Source organism: Anthonomus grandis, chromosome 22 (assembly GCF_022605725.1).
Source record: "Anthonomus grandis grandis chromosome 22, icAntGran1.3, whole genome shotgun sequence".
In the NCBI taxonomy this organism is placed as follows: domain Eukaryota; kingdom Metazoa; phylum Arthropoda; class Insecta; order Coleoptera; family Curculionidae; genus Anthonomus; species Anthonomus grandis.
This window is the reverse complement of record NC_065567.1, coordinates 22,368,245-22,394,466: the sequence shown is the minus strand read 5'-3', so window position 1 is coordinate 22,394,466 and position 26,222 is coordinate 22,368,245. Positions and strand designations below refer to the sequence as shown.

General features: G+C 32.4%; 3 protein-coding genes across 4 annotated transcripts in view; 2 read left to right on the top strand and 1 right to left on the bottom strand.

The window, feature by feature from the left end:
• Window positions 1-733: 733 nt before the first annotated feature.
• Window positions 734-6,927, top strand: LOC126748628 (nucleoporin Nup188). 2 transcript variants are annotated; one of them, XM_050457979.1, is made up of 15 exons: window positions 734-751; window positions 812-908; window positions 973-1,201; window positions 1,252-1,841; window positions 1,901-2,126; window positions 2,185-2,448; window positions 2,507-3,184; window positions 3,249-3,375; window positions 3,424-3,830; window positions 3,879-4,151; window positions 4,216-5,352; window positions 5,447-5,743; window positions 5,801-5,952; window positions 6,015-6,409; window positions 6,460-6,927. In XM_050457979.1, the coding sequence occupies exons 2-15, from the start codon at window positions 880-882 to the stop codon at window positions 6,828-6,830; spliced, it is 5,175 nt and encodes a 1,724-aa protein (XP_050313936.1). In that variant the 5' UTR covers window positions 734-751; window positions 812-879; the 3' UTR covers window positions 6,831-6,927. The 2 variants fall into 2 exon arrangements, with proteins under 2 accessions (XP_050313936.1, XP_050313935.1); XM_050457978.1 differs by having other exon boundaries at window positions 742-908.
• A 2,401-nt stretch (window positions 6,928-9,328) lies between these two features.
• On the top strand, window positions 9,329-10,427 carry LOC126748634 (coiled-coil domain-containing protein 124). Its single transcript, XM_050457990.1, has 3 exons — window positions 9,329-9,607; window positions 9,664-9,944; window positions 9,998-10,427. Exons 1-3 carry the CDS (start codon window positions 9,449-9,451, stop codon window positions 10,179-10,181), a joined length of 624 nt encoding a protein of 207 aa, XP_050313947.1. The 5' UTR covers window positions 9,329-9,448; the 3' UTR covers window positions 10,182-10,427.
• Window positions 10,428-12,179: 1,752 nt separating this feature from the next.
• Window positions 12,180-26,222, bottom strand: part of LOC126748168 (tyrosine-protein phosphatase 99A-like) — a 286,407-nt gene continuing 272,364 nt past the window's right edge. Inside the window, exons 13-21 of the mRNA XM_050457205.1 lie at window positions 24,707-24,735; window positions 24,118-24,500; window positions 21,030-21,241; window positions 20,660-20,970; window positions 20,137-20,434; window positions 19,759-20,077; window positions 17,223-17,469; window positions 16,661-17,127; window positions 12,180-16,496 (exon numbers count right to left, since the gene is read on the bottom strand). Coding sequence (XP_050313162.1) covers window positions 16,432-16,496; window positions 16,661-17,127; window positions 17,223-17,469; window positions 19,759-20,077; window positions 20,137-20,434; window positions 20,660-20,970; window positions 21,030-21,241; window positions 24,118-24,500; window positions 24,707-24,735 — 2,331 coding nt within the window. The 3' untranslated portion in view covers window positions 12,180-16,431. The remainder of the gene's footprint in view (window positions 16,497-16,660; window positions 17,128-17,222; window positions 17,470-19,758; window positions 20,078-20,136; window positions 20,435-20,659; window positions 20,971-21,029; window positions 21,242-24,117; window positions 24,501-24,706; window positions 24,736-26,222) is intronic.

Genomic DNA, 26,222 nt, shown 5'->3' with positions numbered 1-26,222 from the left:
TATATACATATACATAAACATATCCATCAGATGATATCAAATTATGGGTAAGACGTACGTAGGATGTGACTGCGGCAGCCCTTATCAGAATAAAGTGCATCTAGAGGAGTTTTCACCATCATTACGGTTATTAAAGCATCTACTATCACAATAAATTTTAACTATTAACTAAGTCAGAACATCTTTTCCCATAAGCCTTTCATACTTTTCATGCTTTTTGCTGGACTGAAGGAAGTGTGGTAATAGAATCGCTTAAAACATCTATTTGTATTTTTCACATTCTTCTTCTCCTTTTTTATTTTGAAAACTGAAGGATACAAATCGTACATGATAAGAACGACCATACAGAGTAACAAATCTTGCATTAAAACCATTAAAACCATAATGTATCTTTCTATCCAGACATTTAGCTTGGCGATATTGGTCATAATGGAATCTTAATCAGAATGGGAGGCGAATTTAAAAAGATTTTTCATCAAAAATTTTCTTTTTGAAAACGTCAAATTGACGCGAGTCAAAATAAAAACAACGTGCAGAGTAGCCAATCAGAGCGAGATACACTTTTGACCAACAGCGCCGAGGTGGCTACTCTGCGAACCCAGTTATCGTTCAATTTTGCGTACGCGTGACCTCAATTGAAAACCGCGAAGATCAATCTCTTTATATCCAGTCTTCTTGATTCTTGCAATGCCCATAAAAATTATTCAATGACAAGAATGACAAGTGACAAATTAGGTTATATCCGTTAGAGGTTAGTTTACTGTTTACTTGCGTTTAAATTTTTGTGTTCAAAAGTTTTAATGTTTTGCAGTCTCTATTTGAATGTAAGAGTCCATGTCCATGTAAGATAGAGCTATTAGTGAGCCCATTAAATATACCATGAGTAAAGAAACCGAAGATACTTTGCCGTATGTCTTATAAATCGTCTAAAGACCTTAAGTATTTTACCGATTTATCTTTTCTAATTTATAGAGTTTGGCATAAAATTTATGAAGTAATATCTGGAAGCAATAAAAATGTTATTCCTCAAATAGTAGAGGAGGCTCTAGAAATATGCAAGCACAATCTAGCCAAAGTTTTGCTGAATTATGACATGTACACTAAAGAAAGCTTCAGGGAGTGGCAAAAGACCTCTGAATCCATGCTTCTAGCTCAAGATGATGAAATATCTAACTTTATCCATAGAGTCTCAAAAGAACTAGTATGAATAAAACTACTCCCGTGTATATCAAATATAATTTTTTTTTGTAGGATTTGGATTCTACCCTAGCTTGGTCAATCATCTGTAATTTTTTATTGTATGAATATATGGGAAAAGTTGATGATCTAAAATCAATTATCCGCTATGAGGCCAACATAAAATCTATTATAAGTCAACTCTGGCAGTTCTACACTACTGACCGCATGTTTATGCTCAAATCTCTTCGCTTCTTATTTGAAAAGAGTTTGGATGAAAACTTCATGTATATTGAAAATGTCAAGTCATTTTTTCGAGCGATTAGTATAAAAGAGATGTGGGAGAATTCAAAAAAAAGCTTTCAGATTCTCAAGACTGAGGTGTCCACTGATAAAATCACTAGAATTGATGAAGATGCTGTACCTCTGTGGGTGCAAAGAAATAATAGGGAACAAATTGAAGTCTTATTGATTATGGTTCACCTGTGTGAAGTAATGGAGCTTAGTGGAGATGAATTGGTAGATGTGTTAAAGTTGTTCATGGTGGATGGCTTTGGAAGACACCCTTTCTTCTTAGGAGCAACATCATTGTCAAGATCTGAGGATTTAGTTGATATTAGAAATGCAGAAATTGGTGTTGTTATAACCTTAGTTAAAAGATTTTGGTAAGAGTTGTTTATCCCAACCATTTTCAATGCAAAACTAATTTTTTGTTTGATTAAAGGCAAGACCCAGAAACATTTAACATGCTCCCAAATAATGTAGAAAAATCAATGAAAGATCATCAATTACAAGGGGATAATAGCTCTATTTTGTTCATTTGGAATGTGTTTAAATGCACACTTGATCCTGATGAACATGCAGATGAATGTAATGATTTATTAAGAGTTTTGATAGACAAAAAGGTTTTTGTATATTTGGCTGAATTTCTTGCATCCAATTTGTTCAAGGTAACAATTTCAAGACTGCTGATAATGTTTAAAAAACACTTTGCTCTTTTAATTTTAGGATAATAGGCTGGAAGAAGTAGTATTTAGAGCATCACACATAATGTTTATTGAATTCACAGATATAGTTCATGACTATCGGTTTATTTATGAACAAGATGGGTTTATTAAAGTGTTATGTGAATTATATAAAAAGCCTTATTTAAATGCTCTGACATATTTAGGGAAATATTTTGAAATTGGACTGGATATGTTTCCTTTTATGTTAGATCATTTTTTGTGTATGGTTGAGGCTGCTTTGGAATCCAATGAGTATTATAGTAAAGTAGGATATTGCTCCTATTGTTCCTAAAATAAGGAGTCATCAAATAAGTCTTTTTTAGCTAATGAAACTACTTCAAAATTGCCCAACATATTGCACTGAGCTTGCTTGGCCCTACAGTTCAGATGCCTTTAAAATGACAGAAGAAAAACCCCTATTTGCAGGCTCACAAAGATTTATTATCCCCATAGGAACTTTAGCTGAAAAGTGCAGCTGTTTTGGCTTCGACGCGTTAAAGTATCATTACAAATTCAATTTCTTTGAACTGGTTGATCAGCTGATTAAATCACTTACCATGTGGGCTTACCGTAAAGGAGACTTCAATAAGTTAATTTTTGACTATGTTATTAGAGCAAACAAGTTTTTAACCCATATAGTGAGAAATTATAAAGGGAATTTTCGTGAAGATACAACCATAAGGCCATTGCTTCAAAGATTAGACTGTGTTCCCACTTATTATAATAAAGGAGCCTTTAGAAATTATGAGTTTTTTAAAGTATACTTTGAAGCAAAATGTGCTATGATTAAATGTCATAATATTGAAATGAATGAAGCATTCCCTCCTGAAATAAGAAAGTTTCTGTTTCCATTTGTAGTGGATTATAAGGATGTGGAAAAATTAAATCTATTGCAAACAAACAGTGATTGCATATTGTATGGATTTCTTAATGAGGAGCAGGTCATGAGTGATCATTCTCTTGCTTTAGAATATGTTGAGTTTATTTTTGATATTTTAAGGGTAAGTTGTTTTGTAATATAATAAACAAAGTCCTTCCAAAATATATCATATGAAACTTTTACAGAAAAATAAGCCCCATGAAGATATTGTATATAGTGGTGTGTGGTACATCTTGACTAACATATTCCCTTGCATTAAAAAGTGGCTTTTTGAAGATGCAGAACCTTTCCAGCAACTCAGAATTGTTAATGGTATAGTTTCTTTTTTAATAATAATAAAAGTTATAAATATTTTTTTAGGTTGTCTCAGGGTATTTATTCATGTTCTTAACAAACATTCTGACAATCAAATAACCACAGAGCAAAAAGAATTATTAACATTGGTTCATGATAGTTTCCTAAATATGCCCAACATAATTAACAGTTTCTATAATATATTTGTTAAGGATAAATTTTACCTACCGACTGTAATGCACCAAGAATCGAACTGGTTGAATGGAAAGTCCCTGGTAGTCCTGGACACTGTAAGACTGGAATTGTTGACTTTGTTGCTCGTATTTAAATGTCGGACTCAAATCCTAAATTTGAAATTCCCAATTGACGAAAAGATACATTTTATCGCAATGGCTGCCAGTCGGTACTTTATTAATCCTTATAACTCCACTTTGGCGGTTTTGGCTGGGAGGTTTTTAGAAATTTTGGCCAAGGTAAAATGGGAGATTCTTTTTATTTAAATAGCTAATGATTTTTTTCAGAACGAGAACATTCCGCTACTGTCCTGTCTTGGTTTAGATTACGACCAAGTTCAAATCTTGTTCTTAGAAAGACTAAGGGACCCCATGGAAGATGAACAAGTCAAACTAAATATTCTTAACATTATAAATACGTGTATTAATCACCAAACTGGCATGACCGCTGCCTTCTTTAACATCCAGGCTTCCAAAAAATGGTATAATCCACACGTAAAAAAAATCGATGGAGATACTGTAGGGGATTTCATGATGGATTATTTAAAAAATATTAAAAAGGTGTGGATATTAAAATTAAATTTTTCATACTGGATAATAATTGTAATTTCATTTTTTATTGCAGTCACTGATTTTTTTAAAGTGTCCTTTACAAGTCGGCATATTACAAATAATGGCAAGCCTTTGGCAGAATCAAAAACAACATTTAATCAAGCACATTACATCAGAAAAAGACTTCTGGTCTCTGCTTGTAGATCCTCTTTTTAAACCCTTTGAACAGGCACCGGTAATATATTCATATTTGATAAAAATATTGAGTATCCAGCTTATGATGTCCCTTAAAAAACCCAATGAGGATGATGAAAAGTTTTATAAAGCTTTGGAGGGTTTTTTGTGTTCCTCCAAGCAACTTAAGTTGTTTCAGGAATATTTGTTAAAGATCTTTCTAAATAAGAATCTTAAAGAAGAACAATTGAAAGATCGAGAATCGCTTTTATATGCCTGGTCGGAGCTGTTAGCCACTGTTAATAAGCAGGATAAGATCAAATATTTCACTGATGAGCAAAGCAAATATGCATTTTTAAAACTGGCCTTTCTTAACTTAGAGAATCCAGTAGTTCATAAAAACATTTTTCATTCTTGGTTGCAATACATTATCGTAGCTGTAGACATGTTCCGGCTTGATTTTAAGGACCATCACAAGGAGTTGGCGGAAAAAGCGATAATTTTTACGAGAATAGTCGGAAAGAAATATAACACTCTCCCATTAGCTGACAAAAGCGCATTTTACACAGTAGTTTTAAGAATTATTCAAGACTTAAAACCTTTTTATGAAAAATTCCCTCATGAACTCCTACATTTCCTAGATAGTATTGGATCAATGGTGGACACAGAACACACCATTCTAGAAGACCAAGTTTGGGAAAAGTTTAAAAAAGGTGACATAGAAGCAAAAGAGTGGCTGGCCCCTTGGGTGATGATCATTTTAATAGCCAATCATCTTTTATCGCTTAAAAACTGCGAAGAATTTAAACTGTGGTTCGCTTATAGAAAATACTTGCAAAAAATAACGGCCTGCACTTCTGAGCTCTTATCGTTCAAACAAAAGGAGACTTTGCAGGCGGGAAAAATGGCACTGTATAGTTTGACTTTGTATGTAAAGTCACCATTGGCATATGACTTTTTGGAGTTACGATTGCCACATTTTTTCGATAGAGTCGAGCCTATTATTAAGGATTTGTTGTTTGGGCAAGTTGGCAAGGTAAGCTTATATTGCTTATACATATATTCTTCTTCTTCTAAACCTTTCTGATTTAGCGTTGTATAAACTAAATATATTCATGGATTTATTTTAGGATATGTACCAGACTAACGTTATCGACATAAAAGAAGGCTGGATGTTCTTCAATTTGCTTTTAAAATTCATGCACGCATACATACAAAAATTCCAAAAATTGGCCTTGGACACATGCTATTCATTTTTAATGTTAAATGAACAAATAATGAGACACGCGCTAAATTTGCCTGAAAGCACCGTCGATTTGGCAGCCTTGGATTTGCTCACAGAGGTACTGCTGTTTTATATTGAGGTTGTTGAGAACTGGAAAACTGAATGGCACAGAAAACAATCACATACGTTTACATTTATGATCGTAAGTGCGTCTTAAGGTTTTTTTGCATTTTTTTCTTAATATGGGCATTTATTATAGGATGGTATCAGGAAAACCATCAATTCTTGTATATATATTTGTTTAAGGCCGAAGCATATAGTATTTTATTATTTAGATGACTATTACCGTCTAAATATTTTAGACGAAGACGCCGAGTGTGTTAATGAGTTAATGATTTGTATCATCAACAGGTAAAAAATATCGGGTTATTGCAATATTAGAAGTTAAACGTTCTTTTTAAAATTGTTTTTAGGCTAATAAATATTCTAGGATTAGGTTTTGAGTGCCTTTATAAGTTAAACGCAAATGTGTTAGATCTGTTAGACGTTCATATGCCTGACGAGTCCCCAATTATATTAATAGAAAATGATTTTAATGTGCCTAAATTTGAACTCCCCATACCATGTGAGCTGACTTATGGCAAACTGTTGTGTCTTTCACACTTCCTTTGCAAGACCATTGGGCAACTACATGCTAAAAGGCATGAGATTGATAGAGAGAATAATAAATCAGGGAAAAATCCAAAGCTGGAATTTGATGAAAACACTTATATTACTTACATCGGTTTGGTAGAGCATCAGAATCCCAGTGAATTCCTGCCTGACCAAAAACTGAGTTCGTTTTTAAGATATTTATATGAATATTCAGGTAATATTTTGTTCATTTATTCAAACGTTAATGTTAATTGATTTTTTTAGGTCTTATTGATCCCTGGATCAATAACCTTAATATCCAGAATGTTCGAAGAACCGCGGATCAATTAATGTTATTTATTGGTCAACAAGCCTTTCTGACTATCAAAATCTTAGACCCGAATGAACTAACGAGTTTCAAACGCACATTGTACGGAGAACTTCAATTTTTCCAAGAATATGTTAAAAAGCAAACGTCAGAATTACTTATGGAGGAGAAACCCGCTACAAGCCCCTCAGTGATTTCCATTGAGATGGATTGCGCAAGAAGATATTTAACTTTTAAAAAGCAACAAAAAGCCTACGATAAGGTTGTTGAAGAAAATTTTCTACTGATGACAGCAATGTGGTTTTCAAATATATGTCAACTTCAATGATCTCGAAAATCAGCCTGAAAGTGATTCTATAATTTAAACATTTTGTACCTTATATTATGAATAACTTATTTTTAATAAATGATTTGTTTTTTTTGTAGATCTGTCTTTCTTTTAGATAACAAAGAGGGTTCTTGAGGTGTCCTGTTTTTATTCTTGTTATAGTCTTTCTTGTCTGGTGCTTTAATATAGAAAACTAGGGTTTCGTTTTTAGTTTATTCTGGGCATTCTTATGTACTGCCTCCCTTTGAGTTCTGATGGCGTCCCCTACATTATGTCTTATTTGATCCATTGTTTTTGCTTGAGTAATGGTAAAATTTCTCTTACATCTCTTCCAATGTTTGCCAGGGTATCAGCTACTTCATGCCCCGGAACCCAGGCCTGCTTTATGTTTATGCCTTGCTTCTATAATATTTTTTTTTTGATATATGGTCAAAGTGAGTTTTTCACTATAAAGTTCATTTACTATAACCTTTTGCTTCACCCTGTATAATTATATTTTGCAAATTTTCCTCTTCATACAACAAAGTTTCTCATTAAATTATAACTATTATATTTGATTGTATAGATTGTGAATTATTTTCTATAATCTCTTTATAATACATTTCTGATTTTTTTTGTTTCTGCTGCTATAATCTTATTTACTTGTTGTCTCTCATTGCTACAGTTATTTAATTTATGATATTTACTAAGCACCATTACTGGTGAATTAGGTATGCAGTAATTTCTAGGGGATTTTATTACATTTTTATGGACCTTTATACATTTACTATTGTAACACCCTGAATAAATATTAACTTACAAAACTTGTTCTTCGTACAACAAAGTTCCTAATTAAATTAGGTTATAAGTTTATACATTATGGAATTTGGAAAACTTTTTATATTTTATTTAATGTTTTAACAAGCGTGTACAACCGTTAATTTTTATTGTATAACTTGTGAATTTTTGGTATAATATAGTAATAAATTTTGTGAATATTTATTATTTAATTTCTCAAAAAACTCCCGATTTAACCCTTTTTTAATCTGCCTACTATAATTTCCGAAAAATCCCACACATTTTCTACCAATTTTAAGCGCACGGTGTAATAGAGCGAAATTCAAATTTGGCGCCATAATCAAATTTTAAATTACCCGCTATTATGACGCCACAAACTCATTTTCACTTCCGGTTAGTACTGTCAATCGGCGTTCAGTGTTCTACTGGCTCTTATGGGAGTTTCCTATCTAAGAAGTATCAATCTATGATGTAAACCACAACCAAAACAATAAATCGTATAAACTTAGTAATATACCATAATATTACCATGTTTACACACAACTGTTAATGCGCATTAGCGAAATACGAATTAAGATAAATGTGTAAACCGTTTTAGCGTTCCTAATCCGCATTATTTTAAAACGTTTTAAATATATGGATGATCTCCCTGTAATGCGCATTAAGGTTCCGTGTATACGGCAGAAGCACCAAATAATTCTCATTAATTTTCAGTGTTGTCAACTAACAAAAAATTGAAAACCGAGACAGGACGAAAAAATTTCACTTTCATTTTGTTGTGGTGTGCCTTATAGCAATTTCACAAAATTTAAGGAATTATATTCTTTTAATAAATATATTTTTACTCAATCTCCTCAACTTAACTAATTTATCAATAAATTATTTAGGTTGGCAATAAAAATCAGCTGATTAACGTCAACTTTAAAACCTCTTCCTTAAACCCTTGTATAGACACTTTCCAAACCGTTTTTGCTGTAATTCGCATTAGCCCCTAATTCGCATTAATGTCGCGTGTAAATTTAGTAATAACGAGCACATTAAAGTGGGTTAGTGGAAATCGGTTTAACATAATTCGCATGCATAAACATCCGTAAACCGCTTTAGCGATTGTAAACCCGTTTAGCTTAAATCGATTTAAATAAGTGAAAAAAAAAAAAAATTTAAAAAATAAATAGGGTTATTTTAAGGTTAGATGTGAATTTTTTGCCAAATCATTTTGCCGCATTATCGAGTATATTATTACTAAGTTTACATCTGACAATAATGAGAATTAGCGGCTAACGCGAATTAGAGCAAGAACTCTTTGGCATGTGTTTACTCAATGGTTTTCAGAAGAGGTTTTAATGTTGACGTTAACCAGCTGAATTTTATTGCCAACCTAAATAATTTATTGATAAATCACTTAGGTTGAGAATGTTGCTAATAAAAGAATATAATACTTTAAATTTTGCGAAAACGCTATAAAGCACACAACAAAAAAATCCAAGTGCAAATTTTTTCTCGCTGTTTCGGTTTTCAAATTTTTGTTAGTTGGTAGCACTGAAAATTAATGCGACTTTAAATCATCTCCCGTATACACGGAACTTTAATGCGCATTACAGCGAGATCATCCACATATTTAAAACGTTTTAAAATAATGCGAATTAGGAACGTTAAAACTGTCTTAATTGGCATGTCGCTAATGCGCATTAACGGCTGCGTGTAGACTACGTCTTATTGGCAACATTCGGTTGTCATATAATTGTCTAAATATTAACCTAAAATTTGCAAATAAAAATAAATATTCTTATTAGATTTACCAAACAAGAAATTAAATAAAACTTGGAAATTCTGCTATTAAAATGCCCAAAAAGTTCGCTACTGAAAATACTAAGGCAGTCGCAGCTAGAGAAAGAAAAAAGGCTGCGAAAGATGAAGTGAACGCAAAGAAAGAACGGGATTTGGAAGAGGCCAAATGGAAAGATGATGATAAGCAATTACTGAAGAAACAACAAAAAAAGGTAAGTATATAAGCCCTAATTTATTAAACAGAAAACTGCTCGTTATATATGCATAGGAGTTAGATGAGCGTAAGAAACAAGAGCAGCTGCAACGTAAAGCAGAAGCAAAAGCGTTGCTAGAAAAAGAAATGGGGTCCATCAAGACCACAAGCAAGCCTGCTCCCTCGGCCAAGGTTACAAGAGCCCAAATCCAAGCTAAAAAAGAGGAACAGCCAAAGAAAAAAGAAGAGAAGGTTGTAGAAACTCATCTTGATACTCCTCTAGTCGAAAATATAAATCGACTGAGTATTGATGGTGAGGAAGCAAGAACTATTGATGAGGCTATCCAGATCTTAGAGTAAGTTACATTACAATCAAGTTAGGCTCATTGTTGGGGTATATATTTTTTAGTGGTGCATCTACTGACATTGACAAACATCCTGAAAAGAGAATGAAGGCTGCCTACACTGCTTATGAAGAACGCAGATTGCAAGAACTGAAGATGGAGTATCCTAGTCTACGCTTGTCTCAACTAAAGCAAATGATATTCAAGGAGTGGCAGAAATCTCCTGAAAATCCACTCAACAAGGTCTAGTCAATTTTTGAGTCATTTATTTTGAGAATTACTTATTTTACATTGGTAGTTTCTCAGTGATCTTTTCAATTAATTGCATTATTCTGTATATTTGGTTTGGCAATCATAACTAGTCAACATGCTAGTAATTTTTTCTCCATTGTATTGTTAGCTATTTTTTTCATTGATCTTTCGCTTGTTTCCAAAGTTATTGTGAATTATGGACAATAGAATTGTATTGTTGTAATAAAAGTTTTAATAGCAAAATATTTTTGTTTTGAAATGGTTTTTCCACATAATAAACCTTTGATAACTTTTGCTCTTGGACTAGAGGTTTTTCTAACAATGGGCCATGTGCTAGAGAGTATGAGTGGGTGTACTGAACATATAATCATATCTTTAAAGTCTTTAAGTTAGTGAATATGCCATTGAATCAATACGGATATGAGAAGTGAAAGTCAAAAAGTGGCTTGATTTGTAACTAACAAAGTAATGTTGTATACAAAGCCTTAAATCTTAATTTCTAAGTGGGTCAATATACAAAATACATTCTTTTACTTTTAAGTTGCATAAAAAATGATACAGGCTAAACTTAATTTAAACTAATGTAGGACATATAAAGATTTAATCAAATAAGATAAAAAACATTCCAACAAAATTTAAAAAAATAGCATCATAAATGCATTCAAACCTATAAGATAATTGAGAGTTGTTAAAATATTCATTCAAGAAATAATATGCAATCAGTAATAATAGTTTCTTTAATGTTTTTCAAAATTTCCTTGTACCGTGGTGTTTTCTTAATTAGATGGGGAGATGATTAAAAAGTATTTTTTTTCGCTATAAATTATGGAGTTTTTCACTCGATCAGACCACAGTGTAGGTAAAGATACCAAAAAAATCTGTCTTGTGTTATATGGCTGAATAAAACAGTCCTCTTTAAACTTTTTGTGAACAAGGCACACAGTCACAGTAAATGCAGTACAATGTTAGGACCGAGGAGTAAGGAACGAACTCATACGAGTTATTACGTTATGAGCACTTTTTATTGATTTATAACGCATCAACAGTGAAAAGACCAATGCGATTGTGATAACTAATATTATACACAGCCGACCAAAACGACCCAATTATCTAGCAAAGAAAATATAAATAATGCAAACTATGCCTTCAGAACTTGCATCTGAACGCTGACACTTACAGGTTTTGTGAGTCTATCTGAGCTGATTAAATCTTAGTCTAAGTCACTAGCATAGATATTAAAAATGTTATAGATTGGTGGTGTGGTAAAAATGTTCGTCCTAGGAAAATCCAAGTTAAGTCTTTCTTTGTCTAGTGCTACCAGTATTGACACGGAATCATTGAAAGTATTTCTGGAGAATTCATTTCATCTAAAATTAAAATCTTGTATGTATTTACATACAGTACGAATCTTGATGATTTTCTAAGAAAGCCTATTAAATTTTGCAATAATAATAATAGGTGATTATAGCCTTGATTCGGATAATAACGATGCTTTTTGAAAAAGATATATTTCAGGAGTTTAGTTCATATTGTGGAGACCATATTTTAGCACCGGCAACACCAGACTCTTAAACAATAATAGAGAACACTCCTTAGTGGATCTGACAATAAATCCCATTTTTTTATATGCCTTATTCACCAACTCAATAATGTAATCTGTAAATGCCAATTTACTGACACCCAAGTCTTTCACCATGAATACTGTAAGTATAATTGACTACATTTTTATTAAGAGTTAAAGACAGAGCAACGCTTAAAACTTAAATGATTCGAAGTATACCAGCTTACAACTCTTTCTAAACTATTACAATCCTCAACTGAACTTATTTCTATCTAGATTTCAAAATCATCTGCAAAACATAAGGTCTTTGAACTACCTATAGAACTTAACAAGTTATTTATAGTCAATTTAGAAACAGCAGAGGTTCCAAATTGGAGCTTTTGGGGAACTCACTTTGAAAGCCACAGTCATGGGTAAGGAATAAAACACATCTATTTCTATTTTTAATATATTCATATTATTACAATTAGTTTTCACATACATTTATATATTGTTTCAAACTCTTAAATCTGTTTACAACTTATTATAATGAGAAATAATCACGTTTACAATACAAATAAAATACACAAGTTAAAAAAAAAACAGAATAAAATTGTGAGAAAAATCATTAAAAAGGTTATAGATCAGATAACATGTCAACAGAAGAGACAACAAAAACGGAATGTGTTATCACCACTTGGGGTACTTAGTTTACATTTCATGGACGGAGAGAACTTTTCTGTTTTGTTCGCTGGTGGCGTATTACGTATTTCTATAGATAAATCTTTAAAAAAATATACCCTGTAACCCATGCCCTGGACTTTAACAGATCCAAAAAAAGATTATTTCCATGGCGGTTAGTTTAGTTTTAGAGCATTTCAATTTGTGATCGTTTTTTTCCAAAGTGATCCAACTACTAAGTACCCCCAAGAGGCAAATAGGTGAGCGAAAAACTAAAAACATTGGTCCGAAATTCTACATGTAATATAAAAAATCCTAATCAGTTAAAACATTACACAAATAAATATCTTATTTAGAAGAATCTAGAATACATCAATACGATTAATTTTTAAAACTCTAATACTAGACAGACTGGTTAAAATATCCTCCTTAAACAGAAAATGAACTCGAGCCTTAAACTTAACTTACAAACTATCTTTACAGCATATTCAATTCTTTTCTCTTTAACATCACAACGTGCCGTAATGCTCCAGTTCATTTTATGTATTCTCTAAAAATTACATTTAAGCATTTTATATATATAAGTTACTTAGCAGCTACCACGTTAAAACTGATTGTGTAAATTTCAAGCATTTCCTACATTTATTTAACATGGCATCATGATAATTTATAGAAAAAATTAAAATTTGAAATAATTCTAACTGTATGCTGTTCAAGTTAGGCATATCTGTTAAAATATTTACAATATTTAAATCCAACCTGTTTCATCACTTAGGAAATTCATTAATATATAGTTATTGGCACAGAAATTTATATAAAACTATGAAACATCGATTATGGTATATGAAACATCGATTATCGATAATGGCATATGTGAGGAACAGAATAATTGTGATGTGCATAATATGGTTCATGTCTTTCAACTACAGCTTTTGATACTAATTTATATAGTTGCACTTAAAAATAATAGAACATAATAGATAATTTAATCGCAGATATTTTTGCATACTGTGTGCTTTACATGCTAACGGCAGAAGTTAAATTGCGCACAATTAAATACTTTACAATTATTTACAATTCTGAAAATGTTGATTCTTCTATTGTTTTTAGTGCATTCCAATAAATAATCTGTCATTGTAAAACAAGATCCAAAAGAACACACTGAATTGATTACATTTAGATATAATGCTAAAATTCAACATTCTACTACATATACTGTGCTAAAATTGAAACACATCCATTATAGCAAGTTTTAATCTTTTAAGATTAGGAAACCAACTGACACTGAAACATTTTGTTCAATGTAGTTAATATGTGTTATATCAATTTTTGTCAGATTAACGGATTTTGAGCTATATTCGATGTTCTGCCTTAGGAAACTCGGTACAATATTTAAGTCTGGCAGCGTAAACAAACCGCATTGTGGTCAGATACATCAATATCATCTTATAACTTGTATTGGAATTATGAAATAAAAGTTAGCATTGTGTTCCGTTAGATTTAAAATTTGAATTTTCTAGTTGCAGCCCTTATTTTTCTATATAAAGACATCTTATCCTTCTTATTTTTAAATGCTTAGTAAAATATACATACTAACCTAAAGTAACTAACATCTGTTGATACAACAGAATCGCTCATAACTAATCTCTAACTTTTGACACAATAAATAAAATTGTACCTTGATAAATGCAATTATTCTTAGGAATCAAATAGGTAATTAAAATAGTAATGTAAAAGACACTTTCATAATAAAATAGCACCAAAAGATATCATTTTAAAAAAGACTGAGAATGGTACCTCCTATTAAAAATACTGTCATTAAAGCGATTATTAAACTGATTAAAGATTTTTACAAGCCGCCTGAAAGAGTCTTTTACAATGTATCTTTTAAAATAGCAAGGAATGTAAATTTTAAAGTGCTTTTCGAAAAACAAAACAAACTAATAATTCTCGACGGGTCCTAACAGCGGTACCGCTGAAAAAACAAAATTGCCATAATTAAAATAGTATTAAAGAAAAAAACACTTTAGTAGGCCACGCGTGTACAAACACTAATAGACGACACTGCAAAACAATAAAAGCAAAGGAAAATACAGTATTTTAGGAACAAAAACACACAAGACAGAGAAGTTAAAACAGCATATATATATATATAAGTCTTTCGCTTATAGTCTTTAAGTTCAGTTCAACAAAGAAGATTACCACAGTAAATCTATGAAAAAAGTGCTAGATACTGTTAAGGAGAGATTAAATTGTTAATATGGTTGGTCAGATTGATCACTATTGATCATCGTTAAATCTAGGTACAAATAGCAAAGTATTTTGAGAGTTTGCGCCCGTCTGTAAACCTGAATCCTATTATTTACAGCTTAAGATTACATTGTATACTATTATGTTGTCATTATTCGGCCATTTGAACAATAGAAAGTTATGTTTGAAGGAAGAATCCCTAGTATAAAATGTTTATATTATTAAGCTTTATTATGTATCAATACTGTAATGAAAATATGATTTTATAAACCTAGGGTCTTTGCAATGATAAAAAAAAAGGTTGCCTCGTAATTGATGATTCCTACGTTAAATAGAGCACCATTTTTTTCTTTGTTTTCTTTTTTTTTAACTAAGAGATACATTATGACAAACACAATGTATCTGATCTACGGGGAACTAGCAGGGAAATTAAACATATAAGTCTACTTGATTTTCAACTTATACGGGATCTAATTATTATACAGATATTTCTGTACATCTTCACAGCAATTCTTTACGGTATGAACTATATATACAAGCAAATATACATGATAGCTTGTACCACCTTCTAATTATTATATTATACAGCAGTTCGGATATGAAGTTTGGCGCGCTAATTTATTTTAATATGTAAAAACTGAAATCCTTATTAAATACAAAAAAGAATTCAAAAAAGGATAATGTCATATATTTTAAATAATTTGAAGTGTCAATTTTTCCTTATTGACATTGTCATATTAATATATGCCATTACCAGACTTTTACTGCTTTAAATTTGTAATCACAATTTTCTAAAAAAATTACTTTATGGAAATTTGTGCATTGACTAGAAAGTGATAGGTATTTCTAGTAATCATAAGAACGTTTCCTATAATAAAATTAGAAGTAACCCTAATGGTCGCTAAGCTAGTGTAATATGGCATTTTTCATAATATATACAGGGATCCTAAGTGTTTACAAACGAGCGCGTTTCAATATTTACAGGCAAGTATATTGCGTTGTACAATTTCATGTTTCAAACATCCCTAACCTTAAGAATAAGCAAGGAACTCTCCACTTAAATAGGAACCTAAAACTTTCACAAAACAATTTTATTATCGACAATATTCGATGTTTCCTAAATTAGTAACTACTTGGTAACCTTAGAATTTCGTTGTTAATTATTAGTTAAAACATGAAAATGTACTAATTTCAAACACAGCTCGAAGTAATATATGTTTTAATACTATTTTGTAAAGGAAAACACTGTGTGGTTTGGTATATTTGAGGAATCTTTCAATTTACCTGATCTTATACTAAAGGTTATATATGGGGATGGTAAGAATGGGCTTAATCACGACCTATTTAGCATTAACTGAGGGCAATAATAATAATAATTTTAGTAAGTTATTGAATTTACAAAAGTATACATATTTTAATTTTAACTTGCAAGAGTGACACGTAGATTTAATAAAATGCGAGAAGATTTGTACAACATGTATATATTACTTATTAACGAACGTGTATTATTAATATATACACGTTGTACAAATCTTTTCTCGCATTTTATATTATTGTTATTTATAAAAGAACTCTGACACCCTGTCTCTGTTGAAATCAGTTAAAAGACAAATTGGGGTCTATTGTAGCATTGTAACGAAAGTTTGCCAGCACCCTCAAGAGCGAATGTACCGCTGCCCTCAAATAAAACTAAAATCAACGGCCATAGGAAAAAAACAAATACAGTGATCAGGAATTAGTGTCTTGATTTACAAGGGAGCTTAAATGGTAAAGTTGTTAAAAACGCATCTCTTCAAATCGCATAGGTTTTTTCAAAATTGATTTGGGAACAAATATTCCACCTGGAAAAAAGCGTGAACCTTTTAGTAGATTAAAATATTACACATACAACCACTGCTCAAAGAACCAAAACAAAAAAAAAACAATTATATTACTCCGGCATAGCGCAGACGAAACAACATAAACGTGGTATCAATTTAATTAGTATCTCCAGCATTTTCCCTACCTTCAGGTGCAGACCTTGGCGGCTCGATGCTTTTTACTTCTGGAACCAATTCGCTTGCGACACCTTTAGACGTGGACGGGACTGCTCCGTCGGGCTGTACAAACTGTATAGCAGCTACTGAAGGAGACTTAGAACAACCTGGTTTGGGTTCACCGCAGCATGACAATCTGCCAGAGTTGTTCGAAGCTGAAGAAGGCATTTTTACCACTGTCGAATGAATTCTTGCTATGTTACCATTGGCCTTGGCACCGAGATTCGGAGACATTTCTTCAAGACGTTTGTCGTTTGAAATGAGCGACTGGACGCAGAGAAACAGTTTCAAATAATCCTCAAGAGTAAGCCAGATGCCTGGTCTTTTATTGTGGTAGAGTTTTGCGTACATGTAAACGTCTACCTTTTGTTCGTAAGCCAACTGCCTTTTGAGGGTCATTAGGGCGCACAATGTTGCAGCTTCCGTACCGCCAAATCTGATAAACATAAGCCATTTTAAATAACGATCCGTTTTATTAAGCTGATTTCTGCTCGTAGAATTCCATACATTTTTTTTCTTAATAATACTTACCTATCAACAACACATACAGGCCCCTGAGTGAGATCTTGCATTCCTATAGCGAAACTGGGAAGGTCATACATATTCTTTATACTAGGCACCCCTTGGTGTGGCCAATTGTAGCTCTGTACGAAACGCGTTTTGATCTCATAATCATCCTGAACGGATCTTAGCACGAATTCTCTAGTAACAAACGGACCGTTTCGGTTTACCATAACTTGGCGGCAATTGTACAAGTCATTGCCGATTACTTCGTCTCCTAAAAATAAAGTTTATTCATGCTTTCAAAAATTCGTTTTCGTTCTCAATCGTCAATAAAATGGTACAGTCTAGGAGACCACAGTATATAAACTATCCTCGAGCTTTCAACATTCTACGTGTTAATACTAATCAAAACTATAAAAAGCCCTGTCAGCTAGGAGTTTTTTTTACAAAAATCAAAATGTTTTTCGTTTAAGAGTTAAGTTTATTTGGAAGTTATTAAATCATAATTTGTAGTTGAGATATGGGGTTTATTATTGGGTCTCAGGAATTGAGTCTCTAGGAGACTTACTTGTCGTGTGTTATGGTTATGAACTTCTGCCTTTTGGTTTTATTTATCTAGATTATTGTTTGCATACAGGGTGTTTCATAATTAGTGTACCAAACTTGGAGGGGTTGTAGAAGGCCTCAAAATAAGCAAGTTTGCGCTATAAACCCCTATCGGAAAATGATTTGAGAGATTTTGGGATACAGGGTAAAAAAATTTTAAGAAAAAGTCTTATTTTTAACATTAACATGGCAAAAATTAACTTTCTGGTACCGAATCCCACATTAAAAGCAAGTAATTTTTTTTCCTTAGAATAAATACCGTAAATATTATTAAACGGATGAAACTAAAAATTTAAATTTTAGCGAAAAATAAATTTAGAACAATGGATTTTATTTTTTATGAGAAAACGGTCCATCGGAGAAAACAAAGCCAAGAGATGAAATTTACTTTAAATTTAATAAGGACTTGAAAAAAAAAATTTATTCAAAGCAAAAACAGTGGTGTACCATTTTTTTTTTTTAAAAATTCACTAAGTTCTAGCCTGCATGGACGCCACTGGTAAAATAAAAAAAACTAAATTATGTATTAAAAAATAGTACTAGATGCATAGAAATTACCTACTAATTTTCAGAAAAATATCTACAGGGATGTCAAATCTATCGTAAAAAATTAGATTTTTTTTTTTAATTTTATCACTTTGTATCTCAAAATCTAATGATTTTCAGATAGGGGTTTATTGCACAAACTTGCTTATTTTGAGGCCCTCCACAACCCCTTCAAGTTTGTCCCACTAATTATGCAACACCCTGTATATTAGACATTCAAAAATTTAACATATTGGCAGAACAAGGAGATTAAGGGCTTTTACAAGAATCTCTGACATCATCCCTGAAACCTCTTTGCAACTTTTACAATTTTCTTAGCCTGAGGTACACAACTCCATTCACTATCGTCCAAAGATCATAGTTGTAGTTAGACTATATTAAAGCATGGTGAACCATTAACAAAACATGTCCACTAAATGTTCTTTTCAAGTTTTTGAGGAGATAAACATATTTTGACGGTCCACCTGCAACTCAGTTTAAATGCTTAACTAGCTTGATAAGTATTTGATCTTTATTAGAAAGATGCTCCGGTACCTCACCACATCTGAACCCTCAATATTACATTGCGCAATGAAAAAGGCATTTTTTAAGTAAGGTTCATATTTGGCATTCTTCAGATAAGATTACAACAAAATAAGTTTTTTGAATTCTCCTAATGAGGTAGGTTTTAAGAAGTGACAGAAGTCATAGTGTTTGAGCATGCTTAGAAAGATCTCATGGGATATGCAGTCAAAGGCCTTTGAAAGGTCACAAAACATTCCACTAATGAGGGATCCCATTTTATATCTTCAACCACATACCCCAGAAACTCCAAAATTGTCTTTGTAGTAGATTGTTTTTCTCTAAATCCAAATTGAAAACTATTTTAATTACTAAGGATTTTATTTTCTTCAAAGTAGGTATAAAGTTGCTTTTTTAGAACTATTTTGATATGGTTGAAATTAAAGATGTTGGACGATGGTTATTTAAATCGTTTCTACTTCTCTTTTTAAAAATTGGTATGAACTTTTGAAAATGCTTGGATAAACCACCTCTTCTTTGTTGGCTTACAATCTGCCTAGCTGCCTTTGTTCTGTTATCGGCTTTCTGTATATTCTGCCTTGTTTTTTCGCAGCTATAATTTCATTCCTATATCTCTTTCTATAAGTTCTCACCTGGTTACGCATGTCTAGTATTAACATATAAAGAACTTAAGAAACGTACGGTTTCACGCATTTGCCTCAAATGATTCATTAAACCATGTGCACGGCGGTTTTCCACCACATTCCTCCTCTTTACAGCTTTACATCTATGGTATTTACCAACAAAGTCATAGAAAATTATGCCTTATCAATTAGTTCACCCAACAAGTACTTATCATATAATGTTATATTGCTTAATCATACTTACACTCTGTTTTATTGGCTCTTACCTTCAGGCCAGAATACCTCAAACTGCTCATCATCAACAATACTTATCATGACAATAAGTTGGACAGCATGGTCCCAGCACATTTTCCAGAAATCTTCTCGATCAATGGGATGCTGAGTGATAATAAACTCCCTTAGACAGTGAAATCCAGCGATCCAGCTGGCATTGATATAGTCCGAACCATCTTCACCGGGTCGGGGTGTCAAATGGACCCTAGCATTTTCAACGGGCACCAAAACCGTACATCTGTTCTTCTCAGCATTCACAGGTTTGTTCGCCGACACCAGATTAAAGTCACGGGGTTTGAATTTGATCACTTGCTGCAAAATAAGTAACAAACAACAATGTAAGAGAATGCTGTTGGAAAAATGAATTTTACCTCAAATTGTTTGACCAATGGCCGCCATTCAGACTCATTTACATCGGCCTTTTCTGGATTCTGGATAATATCAACGTACCGAGAGAATTTCTCGGTAGGGATTTCACTTTCGCCCGCCTCAATAGCTTCCACTAGAGCATCATGAATGAAGATGTACTGCTCTTCAGTTTGCACCAAGAAGTTACGTTGTGCACGGATGTGCTTCAGGAATCCAAAAATATTCACTTCTTGCCTTTTTGCGATTTGTTTTAACATTGCGTCCAGCACAATATAGGTACCGGTTCTACCAACACCAGCGCTGGAAATATAAAGAAATTGTTATAAACGTCCCTGATAGTACTTTTCACAAAAAGAAAAGAGATTAAAAAAAAAGTCAATTTTTTTTCTTTTTCTTTTCTATAATTGATCGTATGAGATAGTATCTTTTAAATTGATATTTACTGAAATACTGACGTAATTCCCAACAAAATAAGTAATTACCAATAAAATAGATTTTACTTTAGAGATTTTTTATTTGTCTTACCTGCAGTGAACAACAATAGGTCCACTATTAGGAGGATTAGCAGCTGCGGACTTCTTTACAAAACTAATTACCGGTAAAGGGTGATCAGGGGTACCATGATCTGGCCAATTGGTATAATGATATTGATACACAGTCTTTTCCAAAATAGATGGATCCTTTGCCTTCTTAACATTTTCAGGAGTGCTGACTTTCAAATGTTTAATCACCATAGTCCTTACAGTATATGTGGCTAACACGTCTTCCGCCACCAGCTTCACATTGATAAAGCCATATGTTTCAGTGTCTTTAGGCCAGTACATGTCGCACTTTCGCTGTAAAACATACAATAAATTATATAAACTTATATAAATTCGTCTAAACGTTTTCTTACCCGTCCCCTTTCCACCAAATTGGTGATCATAACAATAATACTGACTCTTTGCTCCCAGATCATGCGCCAAAAGCAATCGAACGTTGAGGGCAAAGGACCTTGCGTACCTATATAAGCTCGATTCACCATAAACCCATCAATATAATTTGCGTTTATATACGCAGGACTTTTTTGTGATGGTAGCGGTAGTAGTTGGACTCTCGAGTGATCATCTACAAAGCCGAGGCCATTTTAGTAACAATGATGTGGAGATGATTCAAATCAATGAAAAAAAAACATGCAATGTGTAAATTAAAAACTAAATGAGAAAATAACTTTTACTATATGCAAAGGTTATTGAAACGGTAGTAAAAAAACTGATATAGTAAAAGTTACGTGAAACATGCGCCACAGTTACGCACATATAAAAACAAAAATAACCAAAAATGCTTTAGCTCAAAATAGTGTTCAAAGGTAAATTAAAATAAGAGAGATAGACAGAATTCAAGTAACATTTAATAGAGGAAAGGGGAACAATAGGTCTGACACCATTAATATATTGTCTGTCACATTCTGTATCCGAGACAGTTTCGTACCCTCAAACATATTAATTATATCATATATATTATTAACAATATCAGTTGAGGTTACAAAGCCACATGCCGTCAGATATACACAAAAGGAATCTAAAGGTTAGTGGGGGGACACGTTACGTAAAAAGAAATAACTTACGCACGCACATTTGCAGCGTGCATTCGTGAATATCATCTGCTAAAAGAAACGAAACTATTGGGTTTTTAGAGCTACAAGACTTCAATCTCTCTTATAGTTTAATAACCAAATTGAAGACCTCGGAGGAAGAACGGGATACGGTACATTTCGGTGAAAAGGAACGCTGTATGTAGATTTTTCTAGGTAATTGAATTAATAACTATGACTATGGCAAATCCTTACTATACTTTTTATAGTGATTATGATTATTTAATGCATTCAGATGATTGGTGTTTATAATATTTACAATTTTACGGATAATTTGCATAATAAGTGGGAGGATGCTGATTTTATACAGAATGAAGGAAATAAGAAAAAACTAAAATAAGAAGAGTGAGTTTAGGTCATAATTACAAAAATCATAAAGGAATCAAATCAAGTAGCAAACAGAAATACCATCTAATTGTAAAAAAAAGTGCCAAAGTAGCTAGGAGGAAAAAAATTGGATATGTTAAAACTATTTTGGGATTTAGGTGATTACAATAAATAAAAAATAGCACATTTCTTTCAGAAATTTTTCAATGCAATATTTTGTCAAAGTAAATGGTAAAAATATAAAGCTGTGCAAAACCAAATTCTTGTCTGCTCATGGGCTTCAAAGTAGTAAAAAGATAATCGAGTTACTTCACAAAAAATAAATTTTGGCTTAATAGCACCTCAAAAAGTTAAACGAAAAACTCACAAAAATTAATCAAATACAATCTATAATAGATCATAAATGATATTCCAAAATAAGTCACTATAGTAGGAAGAATAATACAGGGAAAGTGTTTATAGATCACGATGTAAGTATATGGAAACTCTATAAAGATTACTATCTTGACTGGTGTAAAGAAACCGATTTGCTATTTGTGTCAAAAGACAGATATAGACACATATTTTGTACAAAACTCCCAAGGGGTGACACATGTAAAATAGAAAAATTGAAGATCCTGCTGCAAATACAACAGAAATTAATAAAAATAAAACAAAATTAGAGTTACATCAAAGAAAAGCGGAGCCTATGCAGTGGAACCTTGGAAATTGAAAACCCAAAAATTAACAGATTCATAATTTTTTTATTTGTCTCACAAGATTTACCTGTACCAAATTTGACAGTCGCACCAGCCATTTATTTAAGAAAAACAGTCTATAGTCTAGGCATTCATGATTGTATGACAGGTATAGGATATATATATGTGGCCAGAAAATGTTGCCAAAACTAGCAGCGATAAATTACTAGATTAAAGGAAACAAAAAACTTATTGTATACACAGATAGAAACTGTAGTAACAAAACAATATGCTGATGGGTAATTTAAATCAGTTAAGCATCGATTTTTGGTTGTTTGCCACTGTGACCTTCCTTGCGATAAGGATTCTGCTCTCATAGAGAAGTATAAAAAATGAGACAAGTTTATGGTAAAAATGACTGGTATCAAGCTGTTAAAAAAGTAAAAAGAACAAATCCTTTTTTAGTAAATATTATAAAGCACAAATATATCTTATTATTGTAGCGACCTACACAATCAGATCGTAAAAAAGGTGTTTTAAATGACAAGGAAAAATTAAAATTGAGTCAGATTAGCCATTTTAAATTTTGTTTTAAGGATTCCAACAAGATGTTCATAAAAAATGCAACAAATGAAGCCTTTAAGAGCCTTTCAATAAAGAAAAAAGATATATGGAAGAACTGGATATATGGAGAAGTGAAGGAGAAATTGAAAATGACGGTGAGTGGAATTTAAACGGGTTTTAATTAGAATTATTTAAGATGTTAAACGATTCCTAGTGTGGAAGAAAGAAGCATTTTCTTTTAGTTTTTTTCCGTACATTTCTCTTAATGTTTCTCGTTTAGTTTATATTTTTGCAAAAAGGTGATTGATTGATGATATTTTTTTCAAAACATAAAAGTATAATTGCAGGATTTTATTGAGTCTTTAAAACCCATTGATCTCAAAACTGGCTTTTTAGGCATCTCCCCTTCTTCCGCTGAGGTCTTCAATTAGTTACTCTGATCTAAGCAACTTTGTGTATTAAGTGACAAAAGCTTATCTATTCTATAGTATTTGCTACGTAAGTATAATTATAAGTAAATTTCTTATACCTTGACTATGCTTATGTTATGTGAAAATATTTTCATTTATTTTCTGCCTTAAGCTTGAATTTGCTGATAATTTTGAAACATGACATAAACACAGAATTTCAGTATTCAATTTGAAAATAAATTTAAATCTAAAAAACATTTTGGACGAAATCGGTCACCCTATTTAAGGTGTTGATTACGTTCAACTAAACCCAGAAAACTTATATTAAACTCTAAGAGCGGAAACAGCAATCAATTTTTTTATTATACTTACATGCAATAATATTCAGATACCGATTTTTCATTTTATTCTCGGGCTGCTGAGATAGTTCACAGCTATTGCCCTCATTACTGGGATCATTCTGGATGGCGTCATACTCCTTACTAAACCCAATGTCTCCATCGGCGTGTAATCTCTGCACGTGCTGTGGAAACATGGAGACATCTACAGGGCCACTGTAATCAGTGATCATCCTTTCATCCACTAAAGCATCAAGACCAGGATTAAGATTCTCTGGACCCCCTGGACCGTTTTCAATGGCGAGTAGTGGACGCGGAGGGGGGCGTTCGTTCCAATCCAAAGGGGCCGGTGTGCATTGCTCGTAGTCCATGAAGAATGAGGGAGGCTGACCTTGTAACCTCCTCATACGCTTCCTTCTAAAAATGAATCAGGTTTGGCTTTAGTTTTTTTTAAAGAGCTTAATGTTTCTTTGTTTTCTACCTAAGTGCTTAGAAAGGTCGTTTTTCGGAAACAAATGCATACGGCTGATTGGTGTGCGTTAAAAGGTTTTGAAGTTTATCTTATAAGACTGGTCTATGAAATGAATGGTTAACGAGTTGTGATCACAATAAAATAAGTTTACCTAGCCTTCTCTGTCTGAGCCCACATAAACTTAAACATACTTCGAAAAAAAAATAATTAAAGGAACAAATCAATTAATCCCGATTACTTCAGAGAACTTTTTAAACTGTTACTAATTCCGCGTGAGCACCTCAATAATACCAATATGAAATCAAATTACCGCGCATGCCTAAACAATCAAAACCCATTAGCAAAACTGCATTCCCGGCCGCCGTTTCCATACACCCATTACCGTTAAAAACGATATTTCAAAACAATACCTCATAATCATAATGCAATTAATTAGCAAAATGGCATTTGATGTCGGAAAACGACGTATTCACTCTAAAAGCTGTTCAAATACGTGAGTCTGCACGCGATGCGGTGCACGGGGCGAGTTTTCACAATAAAAAGATTCATGAAAAAAAGAAAAAACTAAGCACAAGCGTGGATTTTCTTATTAGAAACTATTAGACTATCAATTGCTCTTAAACGATCATAAAAATCCCCCCTTTCTCTTTTTTGTGTAGCTTTTGACATAAAAGTGATAGTTCAAACTAGCCTAAGAGCTGTCATCTGAACATCAGATGATCCAATTTTAGAAAGATGCAGGGGGAGTGTTTACGTGCTCGCTATATATTTAAAGGTGGTTTAATAATAGCATCACGGCTATTTTTGAGTGCAGGCTTTTATTTCATACTGGTATTAGGACAATCTTTTTGAAGCATACAGATCTGCTTAATTTTACCTAATGTCCAGTGGTAGTAATTAGTACCAAAATGGTTGTTAAAAACGACGCCCATATTTTTGTCTAGGATAACATAGTCAAGTAGATTGGTTTGCAGATGATACCACTTTCCTAGGGCATCATAAAGATAAAAATGTTTTTACGCTTAATAAATAAATATTAATGAATTTACCATCCAATTAAGCTTTGAATACGACATGATTGCCTTAAAACTAATGTTATTATGAAAATTTCATTTTTTTTTGAATGACAAAATTTGCTATTCACGATAAAAGGAACAAATTCATTTTATATTCAGGTATTTTTTGGATATTTTTTTTGAATTTTGTATAGCAAACCATATGCCTAAAGTTAATGATTTGTCAAATATGATGTAACAAACTATCATATGAAATTAAATCATAAAAAACATATATTCTAGATTTATTGCAAATAATGTTTAATTTGTTGTCAGGATATTTCAAGTATGTTGTACAAGGTGTCTCAAGTAAAAACATTTTTTTTGAAATCAGAATTTTTTTTAGATTCCTTAGAAAGCTTATTCTTTAATTAGCAGGGGTGATATTAAAAATAGAGGGGTATGGTGTTTTACTATTAATAAACATTTTCATAGAAATTGGGCTTAAATCTGTAAACTTGAACTTTATACAGTTTGAACTTATTCCTGCTTTATTTGTTTTATTCCCTGACCCACAAGAGGTATCTCCTCACGTTGCCATCGCTGTTCGACATTTTCTTGAAGCTACTTTTCCTAACAGATAGATTGGACGAAGAGGACCGATTAAATGGC

Excerpts from the sequence above, each read along its gene's own strand:
- LOC126748628 (XM_050457979.1), top strand. The coding sequence starts at position 880 with ATGAGTAAAGAAACCGAAGATACTTTGCC. Across the intron at positions 1,842-1,900 it reads ACCTTAGTTAAAAGATTTTG|GCAAGACCCAGAAACATTTA; the intron begins GTAAGAGTTGTT and ends GTTTGATTAAAG. Across the intron at positions 5,744-5,800 it reads ATACGTTTACATTTATGATC|GATGGTATCAGGAAAACCAT; the intron begins GTAAGTGCGTCT and ends CATTTATTATAG.
- LOC126748634 (XM_050457990.1), top strand. The coding sequence starts at position 9,449 with ATGCCCAAAAAGTTCGCTACTGAAAATACTAAGGCAGTCGCAGCTAGA. Across the intron at positions 9,608-9,663 it reads TGAAGAAACAACAAAAAAAG|GAGTTAGATGAGCGTAAGAA; the intron begins GTAAGTATATAA and ends ATATATGCATAG. Across the intron at positions 9,945-9,997 it reads GAGGCTATCCAGATCTTAGA|TGGTGCATCTACTGACATTG; the intron begins GTAAGTTACATT and ends TATATTTTTTAG.